Source organism: Balaenoptera acutorostrata, chromosome 8 (genome assembly GCF_949987535.1).
Source record: "Balaenoptera acutorostrata chromosome 8, mBalAcu1.1, whole genome shotgun sequence".
In the NCBI taxonomy this organism is placed as follows: Eukaryota; Metazoa; Chordata; class Mammalia; order Artiodactyla; family Balaenopteridae; genus Balaenoptera; species Balaenoptera acutorostrata.
In genome coordinates this window covers 85,084,627-85,105,946 of record NC_080071.1, presented here as the reverse complement: position 1 = coordinate 85,105,946, position 21,320 = coordinate 85,084,627, and the positions used below count along the sequence as shown (strand labels likewise).

General features: G+C 43.0%; 1 protein-coding gene across 1 annotated transcript in view; it reads left to right on the top strand.

The window, feature by feature from the left end:
• The window catches only part of DNER (delta/notch like EGF repeat containing), a 326,762-nt gene extending 306,829 nt beyond the window's left edge, over window positions 1-19,933 (top strand). The window contains exons 12-13 of the mRNA XM_057551824.1: window positions 12,305-12,551; window positions 18,937-19,933. Coding sequence (XP_057407807.1) covers window positions 12,305-12,551; window positions 18,937-19,048 — 359 coding nt within the window. The 3' untranslated portion in view covers window positions 19,049-19,933. The remainder of the gene's footprint in view (window positions 1-12,304; window positions 12,552-18,936) is intronic.
• Window positions 19,934-21,320: the final 1,387 nt, after the last annotated feature.

Here is a 21,320-nt window from a genome sequence, read left to right as displayed (position 1 = left end):
CACCAGCCCCACAGCACTCACAGGTGAGGCATGAGGCCCAGGGGGTACGCTGAGCGCCCCCGTGCCTCCCGGATCCCAGTTGAGGGCTCTGGCTCACTGTGTTATGCTGCTTCCCCTCCTTCCTGAGTCTGAGTCCAGCCTTCCCACCAGGATGAGAATACGCAGATGTCATCCAGAGTTCGCGGCCGCTAAGACAGCCAAAAATGTGCTTAGCAGAGAAGCATTAGAATCGCATCAGAAAAGAGAGTCTTTGTGTCGCAAGCATTAAGAAAAACCACACAGAATGTAAATTCACTTTGCATTTTTTGTCTTCAAGTGTCTTCAAACGTATTAGGTGCCATCAATTGCCTGGAGAAAAGTTCCGCGAGGATGAGCATAAGAGAAAATCTGAAAAATACTTTGAGCTGCTCAGAGCGAGGTGTTCTCTACAGATGGACTCTCAGAAGTGTGACAGTGTCAGGGTCAGGATTTTATGTATGAAAATCATGTATCTACTAGGACTGAGGTGAAAATGAGAACTGCCCTGGAATTGGGTTTTCATTGTTTTGTAAATCGCTAAAAACTCAGCGTTGAAGTGTGTTTTCTTCTCATTTACATTAGTCAGGGTAGTTGGGTTTGGCTCTGTCATACAATCTCCCTCCTGGGCCCTCTCACCCACCGCCTTACTCTTCATCAGGCCAAGGCAGCTCATCTGCTGTGTGAGTTTGGAAGGAGACAGCTCAGTATACGTAGCCCTGTCCGCCTGTCTCACTCTTGGGCCGGCCTATCTGCTGCCTCTCCTCCTCCACGCTGTAAATGTTTCAAGAATAGGCCCCTCACTGGCGGTCCAGCACCGCCTCTGGCTGCACGGGCTTGTCTGATTCTTGGTGTGTGTCTCAAGTGGGGCATGGCCAGTAACAGGAAACCTGCTTATCCACAAATATGGACCATATTCTTCAACATCAACTTGACCGGTAATGAAGGTGTTATTTGGGCTCCTGTCTGCTCACTCTTTGTCTTTCATCTCGGCTCAGGACTTGAGAGAGGAAGAGAGTAATTCCTTTTAGGTCTCCCCCCTCATCCTTTCCAAATACCCCTATACAGAAAGGTTTTAGGACCAGCGGTTCTTGCTCACGATGGCTGAGAAACACTCTATTGTTGAAGGAAGGGAAGGAAAGGGATTCCAGTGGTACAGATGCTCAGAGCTGTGAATTGATGCAGGATGTTAGGACTAAAGTAGGTATAGGATGTTAAGTCCAGTCTGGTGAGATCAGTTGGTAGGAAGGATCCCAGATTTGGGCCAACAGGACCTCGGTTCTTGCCCTGGCTGTGGCACTTATTGTGCGGCTGCATTTAGTTGTGCTGAGTCTCAGTGTACTTATCCATAAAATAGGACCAGTTTTCATGATAAAATTTGGTAATTCTGTGAAATGACAAATTTCATGCCTTGGGGCAGAGGAATATCTATGTATAATTTTAAAATCCTCGGTGTGAAGATAAATATATAGGAGAGTATGGGTAAGAAGTCAGAAACACAAAGGATGCCCTTAAGAAGTTTTGAAGTAAAATCTTATAACTATAAAAAAATCTAGTTTTACTTCCTTCTGGTGATGGATAAGATAGGCAAAAGATATACAAGGATGGAATAATAAGGACAAAAGTTGGCTTCATGGTCTAGCTCCGTCATGGACAAATGTATCTCAGCCTTGTCTTTCTCACTTGTAAAACGGTGATAGAAAAGTTGCTGTGAGGCTTAACAGAGGCAAATTTGTGCAGATCTCTGCTACGCAGTAGGCACTAAATAAGTGCTAGCTGCTGCTTCTCTTTTCTTCTGCACTGCTGTAGCCCTTATACTATGAGCTACTCCTGGCGAACACTAGCCTTTGGCACTTGTCAGAGGGCACAGGCCACTCTGAGCAGCTGGGTGTGATGGGACCCATCACACATCTCAGCACACACCTGGGTTCTCTGTTCGCCCAGAGTAGCACTTTCCATTTGATGATCTCATTTGCACCCCTCCATTCAGCCAAAGGTGTTAAAATAAATGTCATCACAGATTAGGCTCTACTGGGTCCCAATGTTGGATGCTTCCGTCCATGACCTGAGCATAAGAATGGAGAATAAGCATATAAGGTTTGTGATAACACACAGGTGGAGCTGGTGGCCAGTGCCAAGAGAAATGGATCTGAATCAATGGAATGGATTCAAAGCAGAAGTGGCAGCAGAGTTTGGACTGTCAGTGGGCAGAGAAGATATAAGAGGTCTCCTGTCCTGTGTGAGCCATGGGACCTATGGTCTCTGAGGTTTCTTTCTAACCCTGAACATCTATGATCTTCTGAAGTGGCTAGAAACCAAGAGGAGGGTGCCTGAATGACACAAGGTCAGGTTGGTAAGTCTCAACAGGAAAGCTCAGATGTAGCAGAGAAGAGGGAGAACCATGGCCCATGTAGCTCCATAGCATGGCGGGCTCCAAGTTGTCAAAGGCAGTAATGGGGCCTCCCACCAGCCTGACTTCTGCTTCCTGAGGCCATTCACCTGCCCTCCTTTCTTGTTCACTACACTTTAGTCACACTGTCCTCCTTGCCCTTCTTTGAGCAGGTCCCGTTCATTCCTGCCATCAGGGCCTTTGCCTGTGCTGTTCCCCATGCCTGGAGCTCTCTTTGCGATTTTAGCACAGCTGTCTCCTTCTCAGCTTTTAGGTCTCAGCTTGAACGTCACCTTCTCAGATGCCTTCCCTGACCACCTGTATTTGTTTCCTACTGCGGCTGCAACGAATTACCACAGATTTAATGGCTTAAAACACAACATGACTGTCTTCCTTCTGGAGTTTCTAAAGAACCTTCTTCTTTGCCTTCTCCAACTTCTAGAGGCTGCCTACCTTCCTTGGCTCATGGCCCCTTCCTCCATCTTCAAAGCCAGCAATCACGTCTCTCTGACTCCTGCTTCCATTGTCACATTTCCTTCTCCAGATCGCTCACATCCCTCTTTCACTTATAAGGACTCCTGTGATTACTTTGGGCCCATGAAGGTAATTTAGGATAATGAAACCATCTCAAGACCGTCAGCTTAATCACATCTGCAGAGTTCCTTTTGCCAAGTAAGGTAGCATAATCAAAGATTCTGGGGAATAGTATGTGTTCATCTTCGGGAGACCATTATTTGGCCTACCATAGCACCTAATCAGCAGTTTCATTACTCCCATTTGTTCTTAAAAATTATAACATTTGGAGATGATTTAGCATTACTTTTTTTTCTGTTACAGCATCATCCTAATCATTATAATAAGTATTCGCATGAATATAACTTAAACTGATTAAAGGGGCAGGATTTGGTGGATAGAATGGATGCTGCTCTTAAGAACAGGGAGCTGGGTTGGTCCTGCCACCCAACCCGTCACCAGCAGGAGGAAGGTCATTTTCTCTCTCTGGAGCTCACTTTCTTCATCCATAAAATGAAGGATTAAAGGAAATGGTTAGTTTTCTTCCTTCCAGCCCTAGCATTGTTGGATTCACCCTCAAAGTAGTGTCATACTCTGCCAGGAAGCACAGATTATAATAGGGCAGGCATATCCTATTGCCTTTTCCTTACAGAACACCATAGGATGTTTCCTATTGCACGTGGAAAAGAGAAATTCAGAAATTCATAGAATACGTGTGTGATACTCACAAACACACACTGAGAGTTCGTGCAGACTCCAGTGAAGGAAGGGCTCTGCGTGTGGAAATGAGTCTACTTTGTCATCAGCCAACACTAGGTTCAGAAACCTCGATGGGATTTACATGCAAATTAACACCATTTTAGTGGTGCCATGGCTCCCACTCCTAATGTTTACCCTGATAATGGGTAGTTATTAGAAATTTGCCCTTTAGAGTTATGATCTGGCCCCCAATCAGTAATAAGAAGCAGAAATCTAGCAGACCACACATATTTATCAAAACCGTCAAAAACATTGATCCAGAACTACCCTAAAAGGATCATGAGAGTAGCTGTGGTGTTTTATACATATTCTGAGGCAAATGCAAACCCGAAGTTCTAGAAACTAACAAAACAAGCCTGGTGAAGTTTTAATTCTGACACTTGTTCTTAACCACCTTTGGACTGATCAAAAAATTTTGGGAGGATTTTAATAAAACTTTTGCTTTCCTAAAATCAGAGTCTAAAATTCAAAATTCTTATAATTCTCTACATAGTGGAGTGTTTTGTATCATTTGTGTTGGAGCTTTAAGGTCTATGCAGTTAGAGTTACAGACAGTCCTGCTGACTGAGAGTTGGCTAGTTCTATATACTGAGCAGTTGAATCTATGGTTAAACTATTGAATTAATGACATTCTGCAGTTGAGAAATAGGGGGACAGGGCGTCTTGGATTTATGCATTCAGTGAATAATCAAGGCCCTCTTATTGTCAGACATTAAGCATAGTGCCCAGGATATACAGATTAATGAAACAGCTCTTGCCTTCAGGATCTCCTCATCCAAGGGTGGGTCTTCATATGTGACGGGAGTTGCTGTGAGACTTCGTGCAGGTAGCTCCAGGAACCCAGGGAAGGAGCCAAGTTGGATAGCTTCTTCTTCCCAAAATGCAGGGAATTTAATAATGCTTGGAGAAACCCATCAAACAGTTATGTTATATGAGCAGTCCTTATCGTACAAATAGATTCTGATCTTTTGTTCTCATTTTTGTGTAAACCAGGATTTTTAAAAAACAAAACTAATTTGGGATTAACATATGCACACTGCTGTATATAAAATAGATAACCAACAAGGACCTACTGTATAGCACAGGGAACTATACTCAATATTTTGTGATAAACTGTAAGGGAAAAGAATCTGAAAAAGAATATACACACACACACACACACACACACATATATATATATAAAACTGAATCACTGTGCTGTACACCTGAAACTAACACATTGTAAATCAATTATACTTCAATAAAAAAGAAAACAAACAAAATAAAATTAATTAATCTTCCTCCCCATGGAGACTCCCCACTTCACTCCCCAAAGGTAACAACTGTTACCCATTTATTGTGGCTTCTTCCAGATGCTTTCAGTCACTGTATTAGTCCCGTTTTCTCCCATACAAATGGGACTCTTCTATGCATACTGTTCAGCGTCTTGCTTTTATGCTTAGTAATATATCTTGAGTGTTTATCCATGTTGGCTTATGCAGATCTTCCTCAATTTTGTTAACACCACACAGTATTTCCATTTTTTAGATGCTCTATAATTTATTTAATCATACCCCTATTGATAGACAGATAACTCATTTTCAGGTTTTTGGTATTAAAAACAACAGTAGAGTGAAAATTCTTATATATACATATTCTTGTGTGAGAATATCAGTAGGATAAATTCTTGAAAATGGAATAGTCAAATTAAGGGGTCCTTGAATTTTTCATGAGCATTTATTTCTATATTGGCTCTTTGCCAATACAACTTTTCCTCTTGGAAGCAATGGTGTTGGGGGCCGAAGTTGACTCGCAAGTCCCACTTAACCCACAATTACCTTACTAAATACTTTGAACACCAAGGCTGCATCCTCCGCTGACCTCTTGGGAAGCGATCGTGGCTAGATGTGGGGAAGCAGCCTGATTATGGGAAGGACGTTACTGTGGAGTTGTGCGGTCCTGGTTTTGAATCCCAGCTCAGGTACTTACTCCTGGTAAACAAGAGCTCTGAGCCACAGGCCTTGATAAATGGGATAACACATGTGAATAACATAGTGCAGTACAGTGCCTGGTTCACAGTAAGTGCTCAGTAAATGGTTGCCTTAATTGCTATCATCCGTTGTCACTCTCTGAGCAGTGAGCAGCCTCTGGGTGTCTATTCAAAGTGAAGTTTCCCCACCTCTGATGGAATATTGATAAATCAGATGTTTTTGAGATAACTACTGATTTTCTAAACATACTGAATATTTTAGGATAACAGGCATTCTATAGATATGTAGTTTTATTGATAAATTAGATGTTTTTGAGATAACTACTGATTTTCTAAACATACTGAATATTTTGGATAACAGGCATTTTATAGATATGTAGTTTTATTGATGTAATTAGACCTTGACTTTTCTATTCCAAGGTAGATACAGGTATTCCATGAGGGGAATCTTCCTCCTCCCTTCCTGAAGGGTCCTGATGGATGCATATAGCAGAGGGAAGTGTTTCTCAGGCCTTTTGACTGCAACCCACAGTAAGAAAGATGTTTTGCATTTTGATGCAGCACATAACATACAGTGTCTCTCCCACACACACAAAACATGAAGTAGTACTTACTTTACAAGTGTGACACGCTTCTATATGGCTTTCTAAACTTTTTTTTCTAATGCAGTCTGGCCCCAATACATTGATTTCCACATTGTGCAGTATGGAAAACATTACTTATTAAGTGTTCAGAGCCAAAGTGTGTGGTTCAAATTCAGGTTCTGCCACTTATTACATGTGGAAACCTGGGCAAGATTCTTTTCCCTTATAGGTTATTACAAAATATTGAGTATAGTTCCCTGGGGTATACAGTAGGTCCTTGTTGGTTATCTATTTTATATATAGTAGTGTATATATGTTAATTCCAAATGAGTTTTATGTTTTAAAAATCCTAGTTTATATCAAAATGAGAACCAAAGAACCGAATCTATTTGTACAATAAAGACTGCTCATATAACATAACTGTTTTGATGGGTTTCTTCAAGCATTATTAAATTCCCTGCATTTTGGGAAGAAGAAACCCAAGACAACCAACTTTGCTCTTTCCCTGGCTTCTTTGGAGTCCCAGCTGCTTCCTGTATAAAAGGGAGATAGTAACAATGTCCACTTCAGAGCATGATACGAGGAATAAAGGACCTAACACACTTAGAATAGTGTTCAGCACACATTGAACTCTCAATAACTGTTTGCTGTTATTAACCAAAATGCTGAACAAAATAATACAACTGTCTATTTGATGTCGCCACTTGGGTGTGTTAAAGGCACTTCCAATTCAACATGTACAAAACAAAACTCATAAGCTTCCACTCAAACCTGGTTGTCTTGCCATGTCCCCTGCTTGCCTCTAGCACTTCATCCATCCAGGGATGCAAGCCAAAGGCCAAGAAATTTGACGCTACCTTTGTCTCTCCTCACTGGCCTCTACAAGCTGCATTTAGTCTGGTGAATTCCACCCCTAACTCACACCCACATTCCTTCACCTCTCTGTCTCCACCCCTCTCACCCAGGCCAAACCACCACCAGCTCTGCCAGATACCGCAGTAGCCTCTGACCTGGCTTCTACCCTAGCCGCTCAAACCCTTTCTTCATATACAGCCAGAAGCAACCTTTCTTTTCTTTTTTCTTCCTTTCTTTCTTTTTAATTTTCCAAAAGTATTTTACCTTTTCATTATTTAAAAAATTTTTTCATTGTGGTAAAATACACATAACTATCTTAACCATTTTTAAGTGTAAGTGCATTTATATTGTATACAATATTGTAAGTACATTTATATTTATATTGCAACCGTCACCACCATCTTTCCTCAGAATTCTTTTCATCTTGCAAGGCAAACTCTACACCCATTCAACAGTGACTCCCCATACTTCCACCCCTATCTCCCCCAGCTACCTTCCCTCCCTCCCTCCTCCCTCCCTCCTCCCTCCCTCCCTCCCTTCCTTCCATCACCCCGCCCCCCTCCCCAGCCTCTGGTAACCACCATTCTACTCTCTGGATTTTTTTTTTCCTATATGTTGCACATATAAGTGACATCATGCAATATTTATCTTTCTGTGTCTGGTCTATTTCACTCAGCAGAATGTCCTCCAGGTCATCTATGTGGTCGTAAATGGCAGAGGCATCTTTTCAAAGTGCAAATCTGAACCCTCAGACCCTCCCTCCAACCACTGTTTCCATCCTTGCCCACACCAAGTTGCTATTAAAATACATTAATGACTACAGACCAAAGGCCGCACTCTTGCCTGTGGGACTGGGAGGGCTGCTCTACGCTGTGGGGCGGTGCCCCGTCTTCGCTCAGGCAGCCTCTGCCTTGCTGCCTTGAGTGGCCACCCTCCTCCTTCCAGCTCCTCCCTCTGCTTTCCACCTCCTCCCAGGTCTTTGCCTGGGACAGCCTTCCCTTTGCTGTTCTCCATCCCTGGTGAATATGCACTCACCCTTAGAGCCACGCTTGCCGTGGACCCCCATCACAAAAGCTCTCCTGATTCCCCGGTTAGATGGCGATTCCCCCGTCCCCTCTCGAAGCAGGGCCGCTCTGGTCCCTCACGGCTTAGCACACCTGGACTTAGCCAAGTGGCTTAGCCCGCTTTTCTCTCAGTTTTCCCTTGCTTCGTATCCCAGGCACTCAGCACAATGCTCGGCATATAGTAGGTGCTTATTGATACGGGTTCAGTGATAGGATCGCTAGGAGGGAGGTGAGCCGTACCTTCGGTTCCCTCCGCTCCTGCATCTTCTGAAGGTTAATGAGAGTGTTAACTTTTTTGAGTCTCATTGACTGTTTTGATTGTCCACGTAACTTACAGCTACAGAAAACAAAGAGATTTGAAATCCCGCCTCACAGTTATTCTAGGTCACAGATGGTTCAAAAATTATCTAGCTATCTAAGTGACATCTACCCAAAACAGACATGCATTCCTTTACTTTCAGACTCTTTTTAAGTCTGAAAAACACTTAAAAGTAGGTGGACAAATTAGTCTAGCTAGATACACCTGGGTAAATGAAAAAACAGATACGGGAAATGTATTTTAGAATTCAATTTGTCTATCGAATGAGGTCTCTTTTTGGTGGAGTGGAGGTGGTCGGTGGGTCTGGTTTTATCCTCAGCTTGGCCGCTGACTGCCTGTTTTACCTTGAGCAGAGGCTCTGAGTCCAGCCCCTACGTAGCTCCTATTTTCGTACCGATTGAAATGTTAAAGCCGAAAGCACTTTAGAAGATGCAAAACCTCAAACAGATTGAGTTTAAACCGAAATGCAAATGCTCCCTGAGACCCAGAAGTGCGACATTTTCCCTGAACAGTTTGTGTGCGTGCGTTCCTGGTCACGCACCTGCCGGGGCTGGTGAGGTCATCCCTCCCAGCGTGCTCTGGTGCGTGACTTTTCCCCGAGCCCGGCCGCGGCCACCATAGTAACTGATTCAGGCCCCGGGGCTCCCCGTGTGCGGCAGAGCGCTGACTTATGGACCGCGAGGTGGCAGCTGCAGCCACCTGCTGCAGATACGTTTGCTGCCTCGCAGACCAAATGTTGCATTTATTCAGATCCAGCTTGCCTACTAACCCGCCTAGCGTGCAAAGCAGCCACGTTCACTTATCAGACAAGTCTTAGATGACAATAGGGTGGAAAAAGCAAAGGGCAGGGGCAGGGAGGAGAAACAGAGGTTCAGGAGAAATTTTGAGAAAGTTTTCCCAAAAGTCCAAACAGCTTGGAATTCAGAGTTTGGGGAAATAGAGCAGATGGTCAGAAATACAAGCGATTTAGGCAGCTTATCAGGCCTGGGGCAGTGTGCCGAGCACGTAACCTGATACAGTTGTTTTTCTGCTTCAGTGGCCGTGTGCGGTTGTGCACTGGCTGTGTATACACAATCAGTGTGATGTGTAAGCTGTTGACACGAAGGTGTGCATTGACCATAGGAACTCATCAAGAACTTGTGTGGTTGCCACAGTGATCAGATCTGAGCGCTCCGCCGAGCTGGAGTAGAAACAGTATTGGCTGCCCTCGTGACAATGCTCAGTGAGTGTTACAGCACACCCTGTGAGCGCTGGACTCCGGCCTACAAGTGAATTTTTCAGAGAATGTTGAAATACTTGGAAATCAAGTGAGTCACGCTTCTCTCTCAGCCAGAAAGATGACTTGTCTCTCTCCATGTGCACCAGGTTACTGCCAGATGAAAGGGCTGCCAATCCGGGACTGAGTCTTGGTTTCACAAAACACCGCCTCCCTTCCATTGCGACCATTTATTTGCAGTGATTTATGTCATTCCATCTGCCTGTGTGTGCGTTGGCTGCACGGGCTTTGTGATCAGGAAGGCAGACTCGAGTGGCAAAACCAGACTTCGAGGGCCTTGGTGTAAAACTCAGGAGCCGGAAGATCTGGACACACACTCAGAAGTCACTTCATTCATCCCGTTCTTCTCAAACTCTCAGGAACCAGCCAGGCTCGGGGCATGGGTCAGTTTTCCATTAGGCTTCTAGGAAAAAGGTCTGCACGCTCGGATCCTTGTTTGGGTGTTTACCTGTGCTCTTGTGCAGATTGTAACTTTTCAAGGGAGAGAATAGCTGATTCTGAGACTCCAGTGTCACTGAAGATGTCGCTAAGATGAGAGTATGAGGACCCAGAGGTGACAAATACTCTCACCTAAAGTGGAACAGTGGAAAGAGGCCTGAGGGTTTCGCAGGAAGACAGGCCCATTCCCACCCACCCTTGAATCCCATTTCCAGGCACCCAGAGTCCTAAGGTGGAAATCGTGGCCTGGAGGTGATGGTGGTGGAGGTGGCGGTGTGAGTGAAGTAGAGAAGGCATCCTCTTTCCCAAGTTCAGTTTCTCTTTGATCTTATCTAGCCCTTTTAAATCTTCACAGCTTCCTTTCAAATCCTGGTCACATTATCTGAACCATTCCGTTTGTATGCAGGTCTGTAAACAGGACATAATTAGACACTCTTGACCTGTGCCAGATACAGAGATTATGTCCATCCATCCACTTTTTTCCTGCCCATCCAGGTTGGTGTTTTTGGAATGGGCACAGGGCAATGCTCAATAATCCTCAGCTCAGAGTGTGGGCCTCAGAGGAAAGGATTCTCCTCCTCTGTATCCTTCCCTCTTCCACCACCAGCTACTCCTCCTTAGGGACCACCTACCATGAGCCCAGCAGTGGACTTTCTTACTTTTCTTGACATGTTTTCTAACTTATGCTCACAGCAAGCTTATAGGGTATATGTTGCAATTTTCATCTTATAACGGAAGAAATTGAGGCTCAGGGAGGTCAAGTAAACATTGCAGCTGGGATTGAAAGCAAGGTTGGTGTGATCCCAAGGCTCACACCCCTTCTGCTAGTTACACTGGAAGATAATCCCATGGGTGTTTTCTTCAAATGACTTATTGCTTACTTTTTAATTATTACAAACGGACTGCATTCTTCTCTCTCTTTTTTTTTTAAAGTTGGAAAAGACTGAGATGTGTAAAGAAGGAAATAAAAATCCCATGCAGGCCTGCTTTTCAGAGATCACTGTCGTTAGCACACTGCTGTGTGAGGCAGAGGCTAAGAACTTGGACCCAAACTTGCCAACATGCTCACCCGGGAAGTGACGTCAGCTTCCTAGACATTGTCTGTAAAGTGGGGAGAAGGAATGATATGTCTTCCGGGGGTTGTGATGATTAAATGAGATGTTTACAGAAAGCTTAGCATAGTAAGAAAACAACAAATGTTCATCATTGGTATCACTCCATCCTGAGCTTTTCAGTAAGGTAGACGTTGGAAGCTCATATGTGATTGTACTCTACAACTAGGTTCTGCTTGGTAACCCTTTTTTTTTTTTTATTCTTTTGCTATTTGGTGAATATCTGTCTGTCTCGCTAAGAGTTGAATAATTAGGTTGTTTCCCATTTTTGCACTTTTATGAATTGTGCTGTCTGTTGGTGGGGTAGAGAGAGAATATGGGGTTGAGAGACTCTAGCTATATCTATAACGTTTTATTTCTTAAAAAAAAAACCTTTAAAAAAATAAAGCAAAGAAGGTCAAATAGGAACATTTATTAACTTTGATGAGTACATAGGTGTCTGTACTATTTTCTGAACTTTTTTCTAAATGTGTGATAGTCGATAATCTAACATTTAAAAATTGTGCTGCTGAGATGAACATCCTTGCACCCAGGGCTTTATGCATTTATAGGACCATTTCCTCAGCATAAATTCTGAACAGTGAAATTTCTGGGTCAAAGGAAACTCCATGCAGTCCGCACAGGGGTTGTGTATCCATTCACACAGTCCCCATTTCTGTACCCCATGTCAACTGTGGTTATCAGAATTTAAAAATAATATTTGGGAACTGATATAGGAATTGCATTTTTAAAAAATAATTATGAAGCTTAACAATTTTCTACTTGTATTTCCTTGGTGAATTCATTTTTATATTCTTGGCACATTTTTCTATGGCATGTTCCTGTTTTTTCTTAATGATCTGTAAGACGTCCTTATACAGTAAGGCCTTTGGTCTGAATTATCCATAGAAAACAATTCTTCCCAGCTTGGACAGCCCTTATATTTTAGGTTCCCGATGTGAGGACAGGAAAGTCCTTCCCATTGAAAAGGCCACACCTCATCCGCAGCCGTTTGCTTATTTCTGCCTTCAGACCTCCAGTGGAAGTCCGGGCACGTGGCGGAGAGTCTCACCAACATGCCCCGCCACTCCCTCTACATCATCATCGGCGCCCTCTGCGTCGCCTTCATCCTGATGCTCATCATCCTGATTGTGGGGATTTGCCGCATCAGCCGCATCGAGTACCAGGGCTCTTCCAGGCCGGCCTACGAGGAGTTCTACAACTGCCGCAGCATCGACAGCGAGTTTAGCAACGCCATCGCCTCCATCCGGCATGCCAGGTGGGCGGCGGGAGGAGGCGGAAGGGAGGTGCTGCTTTCACGTGTGCATTCTCAGTATCAGGGTTATATTATGAACAGGACTTTACATCCCCAAGGAGGGTTTCAAAGAATAAAACATAAGTTCAAGGTAGTATTAGGGGACCGGATAATTAGGCTGTTTCGTAAGCAAACCCCTTTAATTTGCTGCTGGCTTTCTGTTTTCATTGAATAAATTCGTTCATTTTGTGTCTATCTCTGTTATAAATATCTGACTCTTCATCACCGTGTGTGAAACATTTTTTTTTTATAGTTTATGATCTCAATTCATTTTTTGTTTCATGCCTTATTATGCTGAAATGACTGCATCTCCCATAAGAAGTCTAAAATATAATACTGCTAGAGTTGCTTCATTTCGTGACTTAACAATACCTTCAAGAACCCAAACTCCCTCTATTTCTCCATGTCATCATAATTGGCTTTTTGATATGGTCTCTTATACATGTTCACTTCTTTATCACTACATTACTACCTAGACAACAATGTCTAGGAGTTGTGAAACATTTTTGGGGGGGGGATGTGTTTAGCTGTGTTGTTCTTCTAACAGTCACTGTGAGTATAAATTACCCATTTGATTTAAGGGCTTATTTAAAGAAAGTCAAATGATGGTCATTTGGCTGTTAGAGTTCGTATTGTATAAAATAGTGTCCTCTCCTGGAGGAAAGGCTCCTGGAGAGACAGGAATTAGTGTGGTATCATAGAAAGAGCGTGAGTCTGGGTGTCGGAGCGACATCATTAAGCCTGACTGCATTTTATTTTAATTAATTAATTAATTAAATTATTTATTTATTTATTTTTGGCTGCTTTGGGTCTTCGTTGCTGTGTGCAGGCTTTCTCTAGTTGCAGCGAGCAGGGGCTACTCTTCGTTGCGGTGCGCAGGCTTCTCATTGTGGTGGCTTCTCTTGTTGCTGAGCATGGGCTCTAGGTGCGCGGGCTTCAGTAGTTGTGGCGCACGGGCTTAGTTGCTCCGCGGCATGTGGGATCTTCTCGGACCAGGGCTCGAACCCGTGTCCCCTGCATTGGCAGGCGGATTCTTAACCACTGCGCCACCAGGGAAGTCCCTGACTATATTTTAAACCGATGATTTAACCTTCCACAAATACAGTTCCCTCAGCTGTGGGAAGGGAGAACTACCTCCTTAAAGAGTTATGACAATCAAATTAAATTACAAATATTAAAGGATTGTATAAACAGATAACACCACATTTACTTCTCCAAATCTATTACAACACAGAAAAAAATCAGTTAATCTAATTTTGTTGAGTTTTGCAAGGAGTATTTACTAAAAAAATAATAGTGATATTGTGTATTAAAAGCATCATATTTTCCTTCAATTGGTAGAACAATCCAAAGCCCACAATTCAGAAAGCGAGTGTGCTGTAGCAAAAAGTGGGCTGAGCCTGGTGTCTTAAGATTGAGCCTCCAGGGAACTATTACCTGCATAATCTTTGCTGGGACGTCGTGATTGATATTGTTCAAGACACAAGCAGATCCAAATTCTGTCTGAATGGCATAGAAGCTCAGAGGTTCAGAAAGTTAGTTTTCTTCCAAAGGAAACCCGCAAACCTAAGACTCAGGTCTTAGAGTGAGTCCAGGGGAAACAAAAATCAGAACCTGGCTTCCAAGGAGAGGAGCCAGTGGATGAGAGAAGTTGGGAGATATAGAGCCTCTGCCCCAAAGCCCAGGGCAGCTTCTTTGTGGGAGCTGCACTAGCCTTACTTCTGTAACTTTGAGGGAGAAGAGAGAGTTAACCCTCTTCCAGGTCAAGCCCTAAAGATCAGCCTCATTGTGGGTGCCTTTGTTTAAGGGTCAACTCAGCAACACAGCTTCCAGGAAACCTTGAGATGAATCCCTGCAATCTCATCTTAATTGTTTATTTGACTCTTTCCTCTTGAGTAAAGAGCAGTGAGTTTTATTACTGTATCTCCAGTGGGTCCTGGCACATGGTAGACCTCACTAAAATTTGAGGTCTGAAATGAATGGATGATCTTGGTGAGGGGTTGGCATAGGATGTCTTGACCTGCCTGAGAAGTAGATTCATGCCAGGGTACCAGCTTTGTAAGTGGTACCAGCCTGCCGGAGTATTTGGAGTATCTTGAAGTCATTGGATGAGAGGTAGAACACGTAAAAAGAAGAAGAGAGTAGAAAAATTCATTTGTTTCTCAAAAGTCTTTCTGAAGGGGCTTAGTTCACCAGGAAAGAGCAGAATCCATAGCTCTATACGGGGATGTATTGGGAGACCCAAGAAATCAGATTCCCTCCACACTCCCCTACCCTGGAGGAATCTCTGGCTAAGGTCCTTTTGCATTCAAGAGGAAGAATGTTTTATCTCAGCCCTGGAATAGTTAAGATAGTTTCTTCTGGGCTTCCTGCTGATATAGCCCACTGAAAAGATACTTAACTGAATACTCTTGGAAGGAAAGAATAAACTTGAAAGCATTTACAAACCTGGTTCTCATTCGGTACTGATTTTTATCAAAAATATGTACTGCAGAATTCCTAACCAACAAGCTCCTGCATGCACCAGTGACTGCAGATAAAACCATTGATGTTAATACAGTGCCTTCCCAAATATCTGAGAACATTCCTGTCTAAACGTTTATTCAGCTTTGACCTGTGGCTTCTACAGCATGGTTCTCCAGAGGCCCTTGCTGGATCTCTGGCTGGTTGGCCCTTTTGCCCCTTTTTCTGGAGACCCTGGAAAGGCATTGACAAAAACTGAGTCCTTTTGCAATTCCCCTCTTCCTAGTTTTGAGCATCAGCCTATAGCTAACGTGCATTTCATGGCCTGTCTCCCTGCCACTAGCCTGGAGGTGACATTGGATCAGAATGACTGCAGCTGAGCAGCTGCACAGGATGAATCCTGACTGGGTCATCTGTGACGCTCCCTAGTGACCCAGGAAGTGTCTGGTGATCCTGACGTCAGCAGTCGGCTGGTGCTGGTGCGGGGTTGAGAAGGAGCCCCCTCTTGTCCTAAGAGTAATCTGCTCCACAGCTGCCCTGCTTACACTCAGGCCGGAAAGACTTTGTGACAGACTGTCAGGAGTGAAGCCACAACTCTCTAAGTTCTGCATCTGAGGTCACACTTCGGTTGCTGATTGCTTACTGCTCTACTAGCTATATAAGTGCCCGATCACAGAAAACAAACAAAAAAAAAGAGAGCTGGGAAAGGACAAAGTCGCTTTTTCTCAAACAGCATCTCCCGATGTGGGCCTTTTTAAAGCTCACATCCACCTGCCGTTCTTCGAGGTATTGTTTAGCTGTTGACTTCCAGGGGAATATGAACTAGAAGAATGTACATACTTTGACCTCCCTCATAACTGGTTTCAGTTTCTTTTGTTTCTTTAGTAAAATAAGGTGCACAAGACTGGTCACCAACTATGATGTTTGAGCTGTCAGTGACATTGATACCACAGCTGCACAACTGCTGTTAGTGCTTCCACGATGGTTAACACAGCCAGACACGATGCTAAATCCTTTGGAGAGAGACTATGGGTGATCCTTATACGCTTCATCAATGGCCTGTGAAACATTTTAGACTTTGTGGGCCATATGGCCTCTGGGTCTTTGTGACCAGCTCTGCCTTTGTCGTGCGAAAGCACCAGAGGCATTATGAATGGGCACAAACTGTGTTCCAATAATTATTTAAAAAACAAGCAACAGGCTATTACTAGCTTGCAGACTGTAGTTTGCTAATCCAAGGTCTACATTTTAATTTTCTCTAGCTTCCAATTTTTTCTTTTTAAGCAATTAAGATGTCCCTTTAGGGTAAGGAAAAACAGTGCATTGTTTAAAAAAAGAACAGTTGCATAAAAACTCCTGCCATAACATAGGCAAGCTCTGACATTGGTTTAGTGCCTGAGAGTTTAAAATGGAATTCTATAGGTATTAGCTTTATTCCTTAACATCCACCCAATTCTGAGACACTAAGGAAATATAAAAAGCTGTTAGTGTTGGAAATTTAAGTATGAATGCACATTGGTTTTGCACTAACTCTGAGCTCACTACTCTGATAGGTGTGGGAGATTGAAGGAGAGTCTTACTTCATTTTACATCTTAGCTTCCATATAGCAGATGCTGCACTTTGGGTGGAGATTTCTGTGTCTCACCTAAGGAATTTGGAGGCTTCTCAGGAGCTGGTTAGGTCATAGTGCAAGGAATCCAGCTCCAGTTGTGCTGGGGGTGTTAGTCGTGCTTTACCCAGGTTACCCTTGTACCGGTGTTATACTTTGCGATCCAGGCTGAGTTTCCCATGCAGACACAAAGCAATGCTTATTGTCCTTCAGTTGACTATGTGTGGGTATGGTGGACACGTGGCAGCTCTTGAGTGCCTTCAGCTCTTGCTTTGTTATGCTCGGTGGATCTGGAACGCTCATCCTCAAACCTGCCTTGTCAATATCCAGCTGCACAACAGCAATGTAAGATCACGGCCCTTTGAACTACAGCTTGTGGATGGATTGCGTAACATGGAGGCATTTAACTTTCTAGATTTGGAGGAAACAGATTATTCTTCAAACTGGAATCACATAAAAAATAAAATGGGTATTGTAAACCTGTATTGAACTTATTACGTTGCTTGGATTTTTCCTGTTGGCCAACCAATTGATTCATAGGCTGCATAGGATTCGATGACACTCCCATTGGAGTTCCTGCAGGAAACCGTCCCATGGCTACCATGTTCGGATACAGAGAGCTTTACACTGGGATTTCCTGATTTTTAAAATTAATTAAATTAATATCATCGGTGGTATATTGTTACCAGTGTATCTAGCTATTTTATGAGAAATAGGTTGTCAAAATGCTTGCTCCTTAAAGTAGCCTCCGAAATCTTCAGACTTGGGAGAAAGTGTTGAGCCAATTGGCTTTTATATTGTTGCCCTTTTCCTCTTCTCAGATTGTGCAGACCTCAGTCAGTTTAGATAAACAAACCTCAGGCTGGAGTCCAACCCATATTTATGCCCACACAACTCCGGACCTTCAATGAGGCTAACATGTTAGACATAATTTTATTGAAGACTTTTTACTAGTGCCGCAAGAGCTGTGGTTTCTTGGTGGCAGAATGCTTTAACTCTTTATCTTTGCACTTTGCCTGGTGCCTGTCTGGCATGATTTGTGCCTTTGCAACTCCGGAAGGCCAGTACATCTTGAGTGAATTGGAATACAAGATTGATGAATGTTTAAAAATAAAAGATCATATGAAGAACGCAACGTTTTCTCACTTCCCACTTGATTCTACTTCTCATCTCTGTATGTGAGAAGACAGACTTTCCAAGATATAAAAAGAAGAGATAGGAAAGGTGGGGAGATGGGATTAAAGCCATGGGAAATAAGCCCGGAGAAGTCCTTGGGGGCCCATCCTGGCAATCCTTTTAAAATTTGAGATTCTTTTAAAATTTCTTTTTTTAATAGGCTCCATTGGACTTGAAACAGTTAAAAAATGTTGTTTATAGAAGGGAGGAGGGGTGGCGGGGCTAATGGGGAAGATTGTTTAAATTATATTGCACTCCAGGGGCCTTTAGGGAAGGTGAGGTCTTGAAAGGGAAGAGACCACCCAGAAGTTGAATTGGCTTTATTTTAATAATTGCTATTTTAACACTGGTTTGGCGGGAAGTCCTGAAATTGGATTTTGACACTCCTGGCTTCTGCGCTTCAGTCCTGCTGTCAACGGGTTTTTTGATATATACAAGTCTGTTGGGACAATGGCTTTATGCTCAGAGAAGAAAGAATGGCCTGTGTGTACATGGGGGTTGGGGAGTGATAGGTGGGTGGGATCGGATGGGGAGGGTGCCCACACAGATTGTGGGCTAACACCTTGTTATTTGAAGTCATTTCCTCTCTCTGCCTTTCTCCTTGTCTTGGGACCTCAGGTGGCCTCTGAGCCCTCACAGCCCTCCTGCAAGTCCCAGGAGAGAGGTTGTGCACAATCCAGAGAAGCCCAGCCTGCCACTCTGCATTCCAGGCACAGAGTGGGTGTAAAATAAACTTGCCTCTCCAAATCGCTCTGGGTCTGAGAAGAAGACAAATCGATACATGTTCTCTGGAAACCTATTGTAGAGCCGTCACGCCTGACTGCTCTTCCAAGATTTAACCTACAAGCTTCGCTATTAATTTGGACTCTATGTTCTGTGAAATCTAATTTTTGCCCTCCCACACCAAAGGCTAATATTTATACTCATTCAATGTTAATATCAAGAAGTCTTAAATTTCTGTACTTGCTAGAGAGGATATTTGAGAGTATTTTTATAGTTCCATTTGATTCTTGAAGATAAGGTATTGTCACCAATTACCTTTAACAGGACTTGAGAGCCAACAGTTCTCTAACCAGAGTCCTCCCTCCCTGTGATTTCAGGTTTGGAAAGAAATCCCGGCCTGCGATGTATGATGTGACCCCCATCGCCTATGAGGATTACAGCCCCGATGACAAGCCCTTGGTCACACTGATTAAAACAAAAGATTTGTAATCTTTTGGGGGATTATTTTTCAAAAAGATGGGCTACTACATTCATTTAAATATTTTTAAGAAAATGAAAAGCTTAAGAAATTTAAAACGTTAGCTGCTCAAGAGTTTCCGGTAGAATATTTAAGAACTAACTTTCTGCAGCTTTTGGTTTGCAAAAAATATTTTAAAAACGGAATTTGTGAAATCCATAGACTATGTTTTAATGTACTTTCAGCTGTCTAAACTATATGCTTCGACTAGTGTGTGCACTTTCCATGGTAGATATTATTACGAAACCCAGATTGTTTTCTGCCGTTGTTACAGAATAAGTCTAAGCGAGGACAAGTTTGTATTTGATGTGTGAGTGTTGGCTTTTTGAGTAGAGTTAGGAAACACATGTAGAGTATGAACCATAATACAGTATACCCATTACTTAAAAAGAAGTCTGAAGTGTTTGTCCTGTGAAAAAGAAACTAGTTAAATTTATTATTCCTAACCCATATGAAATTAGCCTTTGCCTTACTCTGTGCATGGGTAAGTAACTTATTTCTGCACTGTTTTGTTGAATGTTGCGGAAACCGGAAACATTCGCTTGAGTCTCTTTTTGTCATTTTTGTAACATTTGTCAAGCTAGGCCTTGAAAACATACATGATGACAGGGCCTAGTGAGGCAAATTATGATCAAATTGAAGCTGTATTTTCCTTTACAAGTCAAGGTTTTTATAGTTGTTCCTTGCTAAGGGGTAGTAAATGTAAGAGCGTACCAGTTCCTTCAGTAGTGAGTACTTCTCATAGTGCATCTTTATTTATATCCAGGTCATTTTTGTGGCTGTATTTGATTGATATGTGCTTCTTCTGATTCTTGCTAATTTCAAAGAGTATTGAATAAATGTTACCAAGTCAAGGATGCACTTGTCTCTCTTTTTTTTTAAATTATGTAAAACGTTTGGGTTTGATACTGATTATCAAACAAACAATCCTACTGTCTTTTACATTTTAAATGTTCCAAGGAGTACATTTTGGTGGCTGCCGGAGGCGTTCCCTGTGCCTCCTGGCAGCCCTCTTGACCTCCCAATTGTCAGGGAACCATCCACACTGTCTTGTAAACATGAAAGGTGGAAAAAATAACAAGAATTAGCATCTTAACTCTTGCATCAGAATTTGCCAGTGAAATGCAGCACATAGAACTATTGAGGTACATTGAAATCGAGAAACGCTTCTAGACGTGATGTGCAGAGAACGTACAGCTTCGAGGAACATATATGTTGTTCTCCTATGGGGGCCAAATGAAATTGCCTTAGCAAACAGCACCCAGGTCCTTAGAAACTGGAAGGCAGCTTACAGCCAGCCTGTATTCAATTCCATTTTGCATCCAAATGCTGCCCCAAAGTCCCGGAGTCTTTTTTAAAAAACCTACTTTATCTTCACATGGGAACGTTTGGTAAGACCAAGAGAAGCCCTGAAACCAGGTGCAAGGGAGGGGTTTAGGCAAAAAGAAGTATTTAAGATGCTTTTCCTTCCTTCTCTTCCCTTAAAACATCTGTCCCCAATCCTACAAGCGACATAGCAATACACCCACACTCTGATTATTAAATGATGCAGTGCAATATGGTAATGTTTTTAGTTTGTTTAAGTGTTAGGAAGTGAAGTAAGAACAAAATATGAGTGGGGCTGGTTGAGCATCCATGGGAACACATGCGAGCCTTCCATCTTCTGTGGGAAGACTTGGTTGTGCAGTGCTCAGAGACCTCCCTCCACAAGAGACGGCCTGGAAACCACGGAAGTTCACCTCCAGCTTCCTGTTGATGCCTCCACACGCCCAAGGGCAATGTCAGTCGTGCCGGGACCTTCATTTGGAAGCTGCTTCCATCACACCCTCTCAAATAATTTTCGGTCTTCCAAATTTTTAAATTCATTAGACGTGATACCCCTTTATTGGTCTTTTATCAGTTATAATTTGTCTTTTTAAAGCAATTTAATGGAACCCACCCATTCAGGTTGAGAGCTGACTCATCTGCCTTCTGACGGTCTGAGGCAAACCCCAAACCCATTTAAAGACCTTCGCTTATTCATTTGGACATTCAATAATAATACCGCTCACTGTGCACTTGTTCTGTGTTAGGCAGATGGTGAGCAGCAAGGACCTCACAAAAAGATTCTCGCTCCGGGGTTCACAGCTTGTTTTGAACTAGACCTTCATCTAATAATCAAACAAGTACAGAATTACACTTTGAAGAGCCCGGTGAAAGGAAAGGTAAACACTGCCATTCAGCAGCTTATTTGTAGCAGAGTGG